Below are 12,499 nucleotides of genomic sequence, written 5' to 3' on the forward strand. Positions count from 1 at the left end.
GCTATTCTTAAAAGAACAAGTACAAATGAAACCTTAAGATGGAAATCACAGATTGTAACCAGTGCCTTAGTGTAACTGTTGATTAAACCAACATGATAAGTGAATAGAAGAAATGAAGGGAAATCTCAGGGTTAAACAGGCAAATATTTAAGTTCTAACTGGCAAAATAGGCAGGCTGTCCATGAAAGTTCCATTAGAACTGCATAAACTAACATTGTGTTAATCATGATTTTAATTTTCTTTATTCACTTTAACATTCGCATTATATTTACCAAGGAATATCCTCAAGATTTTAAGTGCTTTACTTATTTTAAATTTACGCGTTTTACATATTTATTTATTTATACATATGCACATATTTTACACCAAGTCAAAAAAATATCTAATATTAATAGGGAAATATATCATAAGGACAAATCAATTCAGGAAAGAATCAGTGCAATAGCTTGCACTTCTTTATTGTTAAAATTCTCGTTTAGGAAATGAAGACAGCCTCAGTGAATCATCAAGTTTCTCAGTGCCACATAGTCGAGTGCCAAGTCCCTCTCCTAGTAACTCCTCAGATGATTCAACAATACTTGAAGAACCTGATGAAGACATGGAGCATGATATTATTCAAAACAAAAGAAGGAAAGATATCTTAAATAAAATCAACAAACGCAACAAAACACCATATAATATTCATAAGATATCTTCATTCTTAGATATGACATTTTGGAGAGAGTGAGTAGAAAAGTATTTGCATTTTAATAAATACTTTGATTGCTTTGTGATTCTTGTTAAAATTTAAAAATGTATGGACAAATTATAGATATCAAAAGTCAAGCCATTTCAAGGTAAGCTCAAATTTCAACTTTTCCGGCATATGTGATCAAGTTTTTTTGCAATGTAAATGCATTTATTATAATTCATTGTGTAGTTATATATTTTTAAATTCACGTATAGCCTTTTATATTGATCAGGATCCTCTTTTTTTTTTTTTTTTTTTTTTTTTTTTTTTTTTGTGTGTGTGTGTGTGTGTGTGAAAAGATGAACTAGCACTTACTGATTGGCAAAATGTTTGTATACTCTTCATTATTTTACCTCCTCAGAAAATGAAATGATAGAGAAAATTTCTTGCGTATTTCAGCTTGAAAAGTTTCATTCAGAAGAAATATTTTCTTTTAAATGTTAAAAATGAGCTTAATTTTGCTTTCCAATGTATTTGTGTACATGCTTGTACATTTTGCTGTTATATAAGTATATATTTTCATTTTGATGTGTTGTTAGAAAGTTATTTCCCTCCTTTGTAAAAATATTCTGTAACTGAAATATGTGAAAAGAAATTTTATGATATAAGAAACAGTTGCTATGATAAGAGGAAATAATGCTGATGAAGCTATCTTGTGATTTTGCATCCTGGGTGGATAAAGTAGTAAAGTAGGTTTACAACAATTGTTTTTTTTTAATCAACAGCCTACGTAAGATATGTCATGCCAACTTTACCAAATAAATCCCCCCAGGGGTCGACGTAGAGAACTCTGCGAAGCTACTGGTTAGGATCTGTACCTAGGCAGTCTCGGCCACGGGGGTATAAAATTTATGAACTTGGTGGTTCTGAAGGCTCTGGGAAAGGTCACTTATTGGCTGGCCTCGGAGTCTGGCACGTCCTAGCGTGGCGTGGTTCTAGTAACCCGGGGGTCTCCCCCGGGGTCGCTGGGTAATGTCCCGCTGCGACGGGCTCGCCCAAGCGACTGGTAGGTGCATTAGACGACCGGTGCCGCCCCGGGTGCGTCCCAGGCGGTGCACTGCTCTCCTGGAGGGTAATAGTGGAGGTTGAACCACCATGATGTGCCCGAAGGGGGAGTGGACCCGGAATGAGATTGAGTTCTCGATACGGGGAATGCCCAAAACTTCTTCTTCTTACCAAATAAAAAGGAGGAAGTTCATTAACAATGTGAAAATGAAATGAAAAAAAAAATTCATGAAAATCTTTTTTTTTTAAATTGAATAAAAAAAACCCCTGAGTCTTATTAATTCAAATGTGAGGTTTTCCAGAATAAAATACGAATCAGCGACTTACAGATAAAATTTGTAATAATGATTTTATCTTATTTTTTGATCCAAAGAATATCATCTTGTCCGTTGATCAAGCAGTTACAGATTATAAATGGAGATCAGAAACAGCAAAATATAGATATGGATTTTTTAACACTTTTCCAATATGAAACATTACATTTGTATGTATGGTTTGTGCTTTGTTGATATGCTTAATATAAAATTGTCCTTAATAATGCATGCTGTATACTATTTCACAAATAATTTGTTTAATTGAACACGCCCTCGATTGGCAACAAATTTCTCGCCAAACATTTTGGGTGAGAAACTCCACTGCATCATATTGCTATCTAAATTTTTTGTCTACATTTTGAACTTTAAGCCTAAAATGTCTGCAAAAATGCGGTTCTTCGCATGTACAAAAACCACATTTTTAACTCACAATTTATGCCGAAAATCCAAAACAAAAACAAAAAATTTAGATTGCGAAAACTTAAAGTTTCTAAACAAAAATATTTGACACGAATCCATGTACACAGCGATTAAAAAAAAAAAAAAAAAAAAAAAAAACAGAGAATTGCACAATCTATACAGTGTAGTAAGCTGGGAATTATGCACACCTCGCTTAAATAAGCTAACATAACAACAATAAATTTCAAACAATACCATGTACACAGCATTCTGTTTTAACTTCAAAAAACATCAGCGAATTGCACAATATAGGCATCGCGCACTCCCTCAGCATTGCGCACAAATCAACAAAATAAACTAAAATAAATTACAAACAATTAAAAAAAACAGTAACAAGAGAAATTCATAACAAAAAAAAAATGAACATAACATTCTACAAAATAAGAACAGCAAAAAAAAAAATAAAATGCACTTAACATTGTGAATGCTTTTTCAAACAGCAGAAATATCAATTTCAAACATCAGCAAAACTGATCAATTTTCACCACTTTATTCTTCCAACCTATCTTCTGAGACAGAGAGCATACAAAGCCCAGCATACATTCGTGTATAGAAACCACATAAATACACCCATGAACAAAAAACTCGTTAACAACTCCTATGTCGTGTTTTTTAATACTAAATTTACCTTGCAGACAATCCAATACGCAACTGAAATTTTGCTACCACGTCTTTTATTGCAACATAAGCCATTTCAAAACGCCCACCAAACCAACCAACCAACCACTACAGCAAAATAATGCAAACACACAATTGTGCCAAAAACCAGTGCAGAATACATATCGCCACATTTGGCGATGCCATTCATCTGAGGCCCATACACTGGTGTGCAAAAATTAAGGACGAAGTCGAAAAATTAGCATATCAGCTGAACGAAGAGGCAGAGCGGACAGAAAGACCAATCAGGAGATTAAGTAAGGTGATGTACGGAGATTAAGTAAGGTAAATATGCAGGTAGACGTAATGGGGGAGTGTCTGAGTAGTATAAAGCATGTTGTCAGTGTAAGATCAGTATTTCTGGCAAAGAGATTGCACGCCGTACAGCAGTTAAAATCACACCGAGTTGCTGCTTCAGCGAGAAATGGCAAATAATCAAGACGACATCTGGATGCTTTTACCCGAGGTCAAATCATTGGGAAGTTGGAGGAAGGCCGCAGTGTGACAAGTGTGGCTACAGAGTTCGGAATTGCCCACAGCATCGTTTCACGATTTTGGAGACAATTTCAAACTACAGGAACAGCTATCCGGGGGTTTAGTAGTAGTCGTCCATGAGGAACCACACCCGCAGATGACCGATATATTGCCTTACAGGCCAGAAGAAACAGGCGGCAGACAGCGGAAGAAATCGCTAGACACACGACACAGGCGACTGGACGACCGACATCGCGTTTTACTGTGGCCAGAAGACTGCACGGTGGTGGTCTGTTTGCACGACGCCTTGTACAGTGTGTACCTCTAACGCCTGCCCATCGGAGAAGGCATTCTCTGTGGTGCCGGGAACACCGGAATTGGATAGACAATGAATGGGGACTAGTACTCTGTACAGATGAGAGCAGATTCAGTCTGAGTAGCGATTCTCATCGCATACTCATCTGGAGAGAGCGGGGAAGCCGCAATCATCCCTCGAACATCATTGAAACACAGACAGGTATGGAGGTGTTCTTGTTTGGGGAGGCATTGTGCTTGGTAGTCGTACAGACCTTCACATCTTCGACGCAGGTTCAGTCAACGGGACCCGTTATTGTAATGAGATTCTTCTTCCATATGTGCGTCCTTTTAGAGGCGCTATGGGTCCGCAGTTCCTTTTCATGGACGACAATGCACCATGTCATCGCACAGTAGCTGCCGAACAGCTCTTAGAGAGTGAGGATGTTGAACGTAAGGATTGGCCGGCACGATCTCCGGATCTCAATCCCATCGAGCATGTATGGGATTTTCTAGGCAGATGTTTGGCAGCTCGTACCTTACCACCAGTAACGATTCCAGAGCTTTGATTGGCGCTGCAAGACGAATGGGCAGCAATGCCTCAACAACTCATTGACACCCTCATTCTCAGCATGGGCAGGCGCTGTGAAATCTGCATAGCAGTCAGGGGAAATCATATCCCCTATTAAAGACCGGATGTTTCTTGCTGGACACCCATCACAGGGATGTTTCGGCCTTCAGTCGCATTGCGCTCCATGCTACTTTTTCAATAAAGCTTCTTTTTATCCCTCTGATTTCTCTTTTAGTAAGTGTTGCTCACATTACTCATGTCCTTACGTATTGGGGATCTTACGGTATTAAATGTGTTTATTTGGAAAGCTTTTGTACAAAGTTATATTGAAGAAAACCGTCTCGTCCTTACTTTTTGCACACCAGTGTATAAGAGTAGTACCGTTTAATTAATTGATGAAATATATTATAAATATACTTTTACTTAAAAGAAAGTATTAAATCTTTACTACCTATTGAAGGTGTAATATATAAACGTAAATAAGTTTTTAAATCCTCATTTGCAGTTTTCACATTCTTATTTAAACATAATTATTTTATTCCTCTTCTCTGCCAAAATTGCACAAATGTGTTAATTAAACTTTTAAGGAAATTTTTCTGTATTAAAGTGAAACTTTTTGCAAAATCTAAATAAGATATCAAAAAGATATAGGTATGTAAAATTTCTGATTTTATAATACAGTTTAAAAGTCTTTAATCCGGATGTCCATAATCTGGACCTCAAAGCTACAAATTTTCTGCGCATGCGTAAACACATAATGCATTTACACATGTGCATTTAATGTATAACGGATGGTCTAAGCCAGTGTTTCTTAACCTTTCTAGCAAGTCGCACCCCATTGAATCTGAAAATATATCTCCCGCACCCCATTGAAAATTGTGTTTTAATTTTTTTAGTCTAGAAAAATACAGTTTTTGCGAAACTTATTGTTTATTGAAAAACGTACATTTTATATAAATACAAAACAATATTATTTTTATTAATGACTAGTCTGTTGTTTTTTCATTACTATACTGCCGAAGCAAGGTTCTTTTTTGAAAGACATACGCGTAAGTCACCACTTGCATTTAAGCGATTTCTCGCTTTAGATTTTATATGCAAAAGCGATGAAAATCCCATTTCGCACAAGCAGGTGGTAGCAAAGGGTAAGAGTAACTGCAGTGCTCCGTTCACCAATTCTGGATAACGTTGTAACTGTGAACACCAGAATTGTTGCAGTTCTAATTGTTCGAATTCCATTTGAACATGTCCACTTGCTCGCATTTCAATAAGTTGATCTTTTTTCAGATCACTATCATCCATTGGACTTACCATTGAGCCTCGAGGCCATCCCTGTCTAAAAGAAGGATTTTATCCAATTGTACACATTTCCACGTTTCCAAATTTATAACCTTATGAAAAATCCTTCTGCACACCGTATCAGAGGTAATATAAAAATCAATAAAAATAATCATTGAGCTCTGTTTATGCTGGAAACCACTTTTGATTAGTTGGGTAAATCTCTCTGACTGTTCTACGGCATTCCTTTTTTCCTGAAATCCTGATGGAATGCAATCATGTCTTTACTGATAAAAGAAGTCTATTACCAATAAATCGTTCAGTTAAATTATTCAGTATGTTGGTGGGGGAGCTAGATCAGTAACTTGACAATGTGCTAGGATTTTTGCTGTTCTTGATAATTTGAATAAATTGAGGTTTTCATTAATTGCTTGGTAACCCATTTGTCTAAGTAAGGATAACAATTTTATGTAATGTCTCATTTGACATTTTCGTTAAGGTTCATCTGAAATGTGTCTGGAAACTAAACCTTGTTGCAGTGGCATTAGTTGCAATTTTTTGGATGTCCATCTATTCACTCTACTTTTTTTATACCAAACATTCACCCTGAACTACTACTTTACAGCCAAAGTCTGTTCAATAAAATGTGACAGAATTCTGGAAAATTGCATCAGAATGACGGATATTACTTTCTGAGAGTGAAAGTGATTTCTTCAGTGCATTGTAAAAATCACGGAGGTCCATTGCAAGGGCTCTTTGTCTCCACCTGAAATTAATTGGTGACTGCATTCATGCTGAAATTCTGAAACTGTGTAAATATTTTTGATCTGTTCTTTCACAATTTTTTCTTGTATCTAACTTTTTTTGGGGGGGGGCTTATCTTACACCTCAGTATGGTCTAGGGAACTGTCACTTTCCTTAAATTCATTCTGACTTAACAGCTTTCAATGAGAGAACTCATTTTGTCATTTGAGAACTCATTTGAAATATAGCTCTGATTACAAGAGGTAGAGAAAAGTGGTAGCATATTGCCAGGATTAGCAAAACTTGCTAATGAATATTGAGAGAGGTATCCACAATAAAAAAGTGTGATGAATTTGAGTGAGGAGCAGTAATTAGTATATAATTAGCAGTTATGTTATTGAAGAATAAGGTTAGCATTAAAAGGGTGACTATTTATAGAATAAATATCACTTTTGTAAATTTATAAAAAAATTTAAGAAAATAAAAAAAAGAAAGAAAACATCTGAAAACTGTAATCTTGTGTGGCTTGACATTTTTAGGGTACTGAAGATAATGGGTAACAGCTTTACATTACTTAGGAAAATGGCTTTTTTTGCATTCTAGCAAATCTTCACTGTGGAAATGGGGACTGATTTGAAATTTTGAATGGTAATTCAACGTTTTAGTTTATACTGGTTACTTGTCAATACTTTGTAGCATTTTTACTTATAAATTCTAATGATATGGGAAATTGCACCATAGTAAACTTTGCTAGTTGTGAATCATGTAAATGTGCAACTCGAATCTGTTAATGGGAATTATTGTTCTTATTTTCCTTTTTAAGATTTACTGTAATGAATTGATTTTTTAACCTCCTTAGGGAGAGAATTTGTTGTGGAGTAATATTCCGAGGCCCTCATGGAGAGGCACTTATATATCCTAAGCTCCTCCGTCCATGTCACTGTAGAAGAAGTGGAAGTTCTGGAAATCAATTTTTGTCACAGGGAGCAGCTGTGCCATTTCTACCTAATGCAACCAACACTGCCACACATGTTGCCTGCTCACCAGGGCGAAACCTTTTTCCTAATGGAATAAGTGCTTAATTACTATTTATTTTAGTGTGTAATTTTTTGTCCTTGACTTCTTTCTTTGTTATATATATTTAAATAGGTTTATTATTTATTTAATCTTGAGCAACTTTTGTAGCTCTTGTAAATCTCGTCATTCTATTTTTCAAATGCAACATCTTGTGCTTCCATTTTTTAAATGAGAAGTTATATTGTCATTTTAAACTGTGTTGATTTGTTTCAGTATTTTACACTTGCTCACATATTTTAAATTGTTTTTATTGTTTTGAATTTGTTATTTTGTTTTGTTTTTTAAATCAGCAGCAATTCTGCAAATAGTTGTTTGTAAATGTCTGTCTGAAGTAAAAAAAAATTACTAGTCAGTTCCAGTTTCAGATGCATTTATATCAAGTTAATTAAAGATGAAGTATTCAGAAGTTCTGTGTTTGTTGCTAAAACTTCTAGAGATATATGACTGTCTATTTAATACTATGCAAAATTTTACAAAATATGTTTGTTACATGGAAGTGATCTTGTCAGAGTTTGAAACTGAAATTTTTAAAAATAATGCAAGTTTTATTGTTGATATGCATTTTATTTATTGTCATATGTTGAGTCTATAAATATTTATTTAATTGTTATGTGTTTTTAATTTATTGAATGTAAATTGAATGTGTGTGTTGACCCTTTTTAAATGCAGCTAGTGATAAAGTATCTGTTTAATGACATGTTAAATAGACAAAAATTGCAAGAAATTATTTTTTCTTAATTGTATCATGCCCCAAACTCTTAAAAAATGTTATACATTACATCTATGTATTTAACAATGTTTCTTGCATTATGATATTATTGAATTAACAGTTTTGTCATTTCATTTATGTATTTTAAACACTATTCTAAAATGAATCATAATTTACAAATGAACACTATCTAGTTCAAGTAAAAAATTAAATTGTCAAAATATTCATTACATTAGTGTTATTTCTATCTCAGTACAGTTTTATTAATTTTTATATGTATATATAGATGTGTGAAAACAAAAGAGCAATATTTTTTTTAATTGTGGAACAGTGATGTTTGTGTGTTATGTCATGAATGTCATAATATATTTAACAAGTATTTATTGTCTGTTTTAAATGTTGTATGAACCTCATAAATGTTAAGTATGCTTTCTCATGTCATATTACTATATTGATTAATGTAATACTTCTTTATTTTATTAGACTTTGTATGACACTATACACCATATTTTTAAGTAACATCATTCATTGATTTTAACAGATTTTTGTTTATGTGATGAATCTTTTTTATACACACATATATATATATACACTATATATATAACATGGCTTTTTTACTGTGAGAGTTTTATCACATTTTTTGCTATATAGAGAGGAACTCCAACTAATCTAAGAAGAAAAAACATAATATATCTTTCATCAATGGAATTTGTGCAGTTCTAAAATGGTATGGATTTTTTGCTTGGTGATGTGGTGTTGAACCATTATAATCCTTCACCAGCTCTGCATTTATTACTATGTGATAACCGTATTCAGGATCAAAACAATTAATGAATCTAAACTGGTGTAAAACATATTGTGTGTGCATTATTATTTTTAAGAAGTTATGTTTTAGTTGTTGGGTTTGAAGAATTTACTTTTTTTTTATAACTAGTTGTCATTTTCATCGAAATAAAAGATGTCTGTACTAGTCAAAATTTAGAAATAGTATGTTGATTTTTTTTTATGTTATATATATATACTAGTGGAATCATATATATTCAGTTACTATGTCCTTAGTATTTCTTGAAGGAGTAGAAAGTATAATAGTGATAATTGTAACCTAGTTTAAAGTTAACAGCACACCCTCTTTTTGGCATTGAGCAATGTGCTTAACATTAGAATTTTTTCATAGCATTTTATAAAACATAATCAAGGGATCTCTGTGATCTGGATGCTTTTCAATTCAGGCTATGAGATTGTAATTTAAGTTTCTCACTCTCAGGTGGAAAATAAACAAGATGATTGTAAATAAAATATAAAATATGACGATTTAATCGAAATGTTTTGCAAAATAAAATATCCCTGTTATAAATTTTGAAATTATGTATGTATTTCATATAAGCAGTTACTGTTTCAAATAGTTATTGCTAATGTGTTTAATCTCGCTTTTCATCCTGTTGAGAATTATTTCACTACAATGAAATTCAGATCCTAGTTTTCCTTACAGCTGTTTTCAGACTACCTCAGTAAAATAATGCATTTGTTTCTCTGTTGATTAATATTTCTGAATTTTATTTTGAAAAAGAGTCATCATGAATCAGAATTATTTCTGCATTAAAAACAGCATTTAAAGGATAAATGGTATCACTTTAATTTGATTTGAGATTCATTGTGCTAAATGTGTGTGAAAAACTTTATAATATTGTATCAATTAAGTTTTAACTTTTCAATCCTGACGGTAAGTATAATCTTGCTGAAACATATTTATGCCCTATGCAAATAAAATATATCATTAGTTTAGATAATTCTGCTTTCTATGTTAGCTACAAAAGCCTAAAGTTTGTCTAATCAAATACATGAAATTTGAATTTGTGTAAACAAAAGATTGCAAAACAAAGGATTTTAAACATTATGCAAAAATATTTTTCTGTTAGAACTCTGTAATTTTCTGCCTAGAAGTGAAGAATTTAATTTTAAATAACTTTTAAATGGTATGAATAACATTTTTCTGAAACTAAAAAAATAATTTTCCCCCTGTAAACATCCAGTGCAGATCTGAAAACTAAGTTTTGCCTTAATACAATTTTTTTTCTTTTCTTGAAGTTTTCAATTCTTTGAAATTATTAAACCTGTGAAGTGTTCTAAAATTCATATAAAATATACATATAGAGTTACTAGCAAAATGACCAGACTGGTTAATTAATCCACTAGGCATCTGAAGTCTGTTTACTGCAGAAAAGATACCTTTATATAACTTTATAAGGGAAAGGGCTTGAACTGTATGGGTGAAACTAGAGGAATACTTTTGCAGCCAGCCTTTTCTACCACCTGGAATTAAACTTGAATCACAGCTATCAGAATTTGCAACTTAATCTATGATTACTCAAAAATTTATTTAGCATTCTGTAAAATTTAGATTTTTATTATCTAGAAATCTGTCATGACAAAGCAAATTTTTCTTTGCAACTTCGTCTGTTTTTTATGTATATGTTTCTGAATTGTTAACTTTTTAAAATTATGTCATGGACAGATTAAAGACATACAGCAGAAGCTGAATCTTCTAAAGCATGCTACTGTCTGAATAATATTTAGTTAAAGATAGTTAACCAAAATTGTTAGTAGTAGGTTTTAAAAAGAAGATCAAAAAAGAAAAGAAGTTCTAAAAGAAAATTTATGATCTCCACCATGAATTTTAAATTCAAGTTTAGGAATATTGATTTCATTTTTATTTCACTCATTTAAATTTACTCTGATGTAAAAACATATCTTTTCATCTTAATTATTGTCTTTATTAAATAGTGTGCTGCATTTGTTTGCAGATGATTGATAAGGAAGGGAGTATAATGAATTTAAAGCATGGCATGCTTTTTATACAGGACAAATGAAATAAAATCAGTAAGTGTTTAAGAAGGAGAATTTTAATAGTAAAAGACTGTGTTCCATTTGGTTTTCATTCTTGAGTTGAATGCTTGTTGGTAGATCAAGAGCAAGACTACCATAATCAGTTTCTTACTTTATATTTACTGTGAGTAGAAAAATTATAGTTGGGCATTATAATATATTCTAGAACAAATTGTTCAACACATAAAGTCAGTTGGAAAAAGAGCTAAGGACAAATAATTTTTGTACCAATAAAATATGTAAAATGGTATCTTGTATTTAAATGGATCATTTTCTTTTACACATCAATTTTAATAATTGGTATAATAAGTAAGACTACAGAATTTTAACAATAAAGTTTATTAAAATGCATAGCATTACTTTTCAAAGCAATGCAATATTTAAAAATTTTAAGTGTTGGTCTTTAAAACTGAAAACTTCGTATTCACATTTAAGTTTTTCTTGAAAGCAAATGGTAGACCTTGACAATTTTAGTGTTTTCTTAGTATATCTTGAGTTGGATGATGAAAACTGTTGTCTTAGTTTTTCAATGTGGTAAAGGGGATGCAACTCCCACTCCAAAAACCTTTATATGATGACTAATTCATGAAGCAGTTAGCTCATTTAAATCTACAAATGCTGCCAGTGTAATTATTTCTGTAAAAAAAGTCTGGTGCAAATACGATATTTTATATTAAGAAATGTAGCTTATTAAATGCAGAGTTCTCGGATGTCCATCATATGCTTGAACTGATTAATTGTACCAATATGTTCAGAGTTTAGTCCAAAGAATAATCATAAAAAATGAAAATTTACTCATAAAAATCAATTAGTCTATTATGTAAATTTATATTCGTGAACATACAGATACAGCATATGTCTGAAAGTTTTTTTAAATTGCTTTGTATGTATATATGTAGGTTTTATAAAATTTCTAAGGTATTTAAGAAAACTATAATCTAAAAATTTTGATAACTAAAGTAATTCAACAGACATGCTTCAGTTAATCCTTTTAAAGAAATGAAACCAAATATTTTAGTTTTTCTGTGCAGAAAGTTTCATAATTTTTGTTTGGGTTTCTCATGTATACTTTTCTATACATTAAGGTTTTTTTTTTTTTTTTTTTTTTTTTTTTTTTTTTAAGTGGGCCAAAAAAAGCTTATATTTCTCACTAAATTTCTCCTTTTTTTAATATCTCTGGTGGAAAATTAAGCATAATTATTTTCCAAAAACTAGTCTGCATCAAGTACTGAGAACTGATGAGGAGTATCACTTAGAAAATTTCAATAAGTGTTGATTTAAATTATCAGTTGTTAGAAAAGAAA

The 12,499-nt window shown here is 32.1% G+C and overlaps 1 protein-coding gene across 2 annotated transcripts in view; it reads left to right on the forward strand.

Moving 5' to 3' along the window:
- The window catches only part of LOC118195926 (SIN3-HDAC complex-associated factor), a 69,222-nt gene extending 60,807 nt beyond the window's left edge, over positions 1-8,415 (forward strand). The window contains exons 5-6 of one of the 2 annotated variants that reach the window (XM_085809204.1): positions 480-723; positions 7,386-8,415. In XM_085809204.1, the coding sequence (XP_085665330.1) occupies positions 480-723; positions 7,386-7,608 (467 nt within the window). In that variant the 3' untranslated portion in view covers positions 7,609-8,415. The remainder of the gene's footprint in view (positions 1-479; positions 724-7,385) is intronic. The other variant, XM_035367268.2, reaches the window with a different exon arrangement.
- The last annotated feature ends 4,084 nt before the right edge of the window (positions 8,416-12,499 follow it).

The sequence above is a fragment of the Stegodyphus dumicola genome, chromosome X2 (genome assembly GCF_044657685.1).
Source record: "Stegodyphus dumicola isolate Sdum_Otavi_A_Nest chromosome X2, ASM4465768v1".
Taxonomy (NCBI): Eukaryota; Metazoa; Arthropoda; class Arachnida; order Araneae; family Eresidae; genus Stegodyphus; species Stegodyphus dumicola.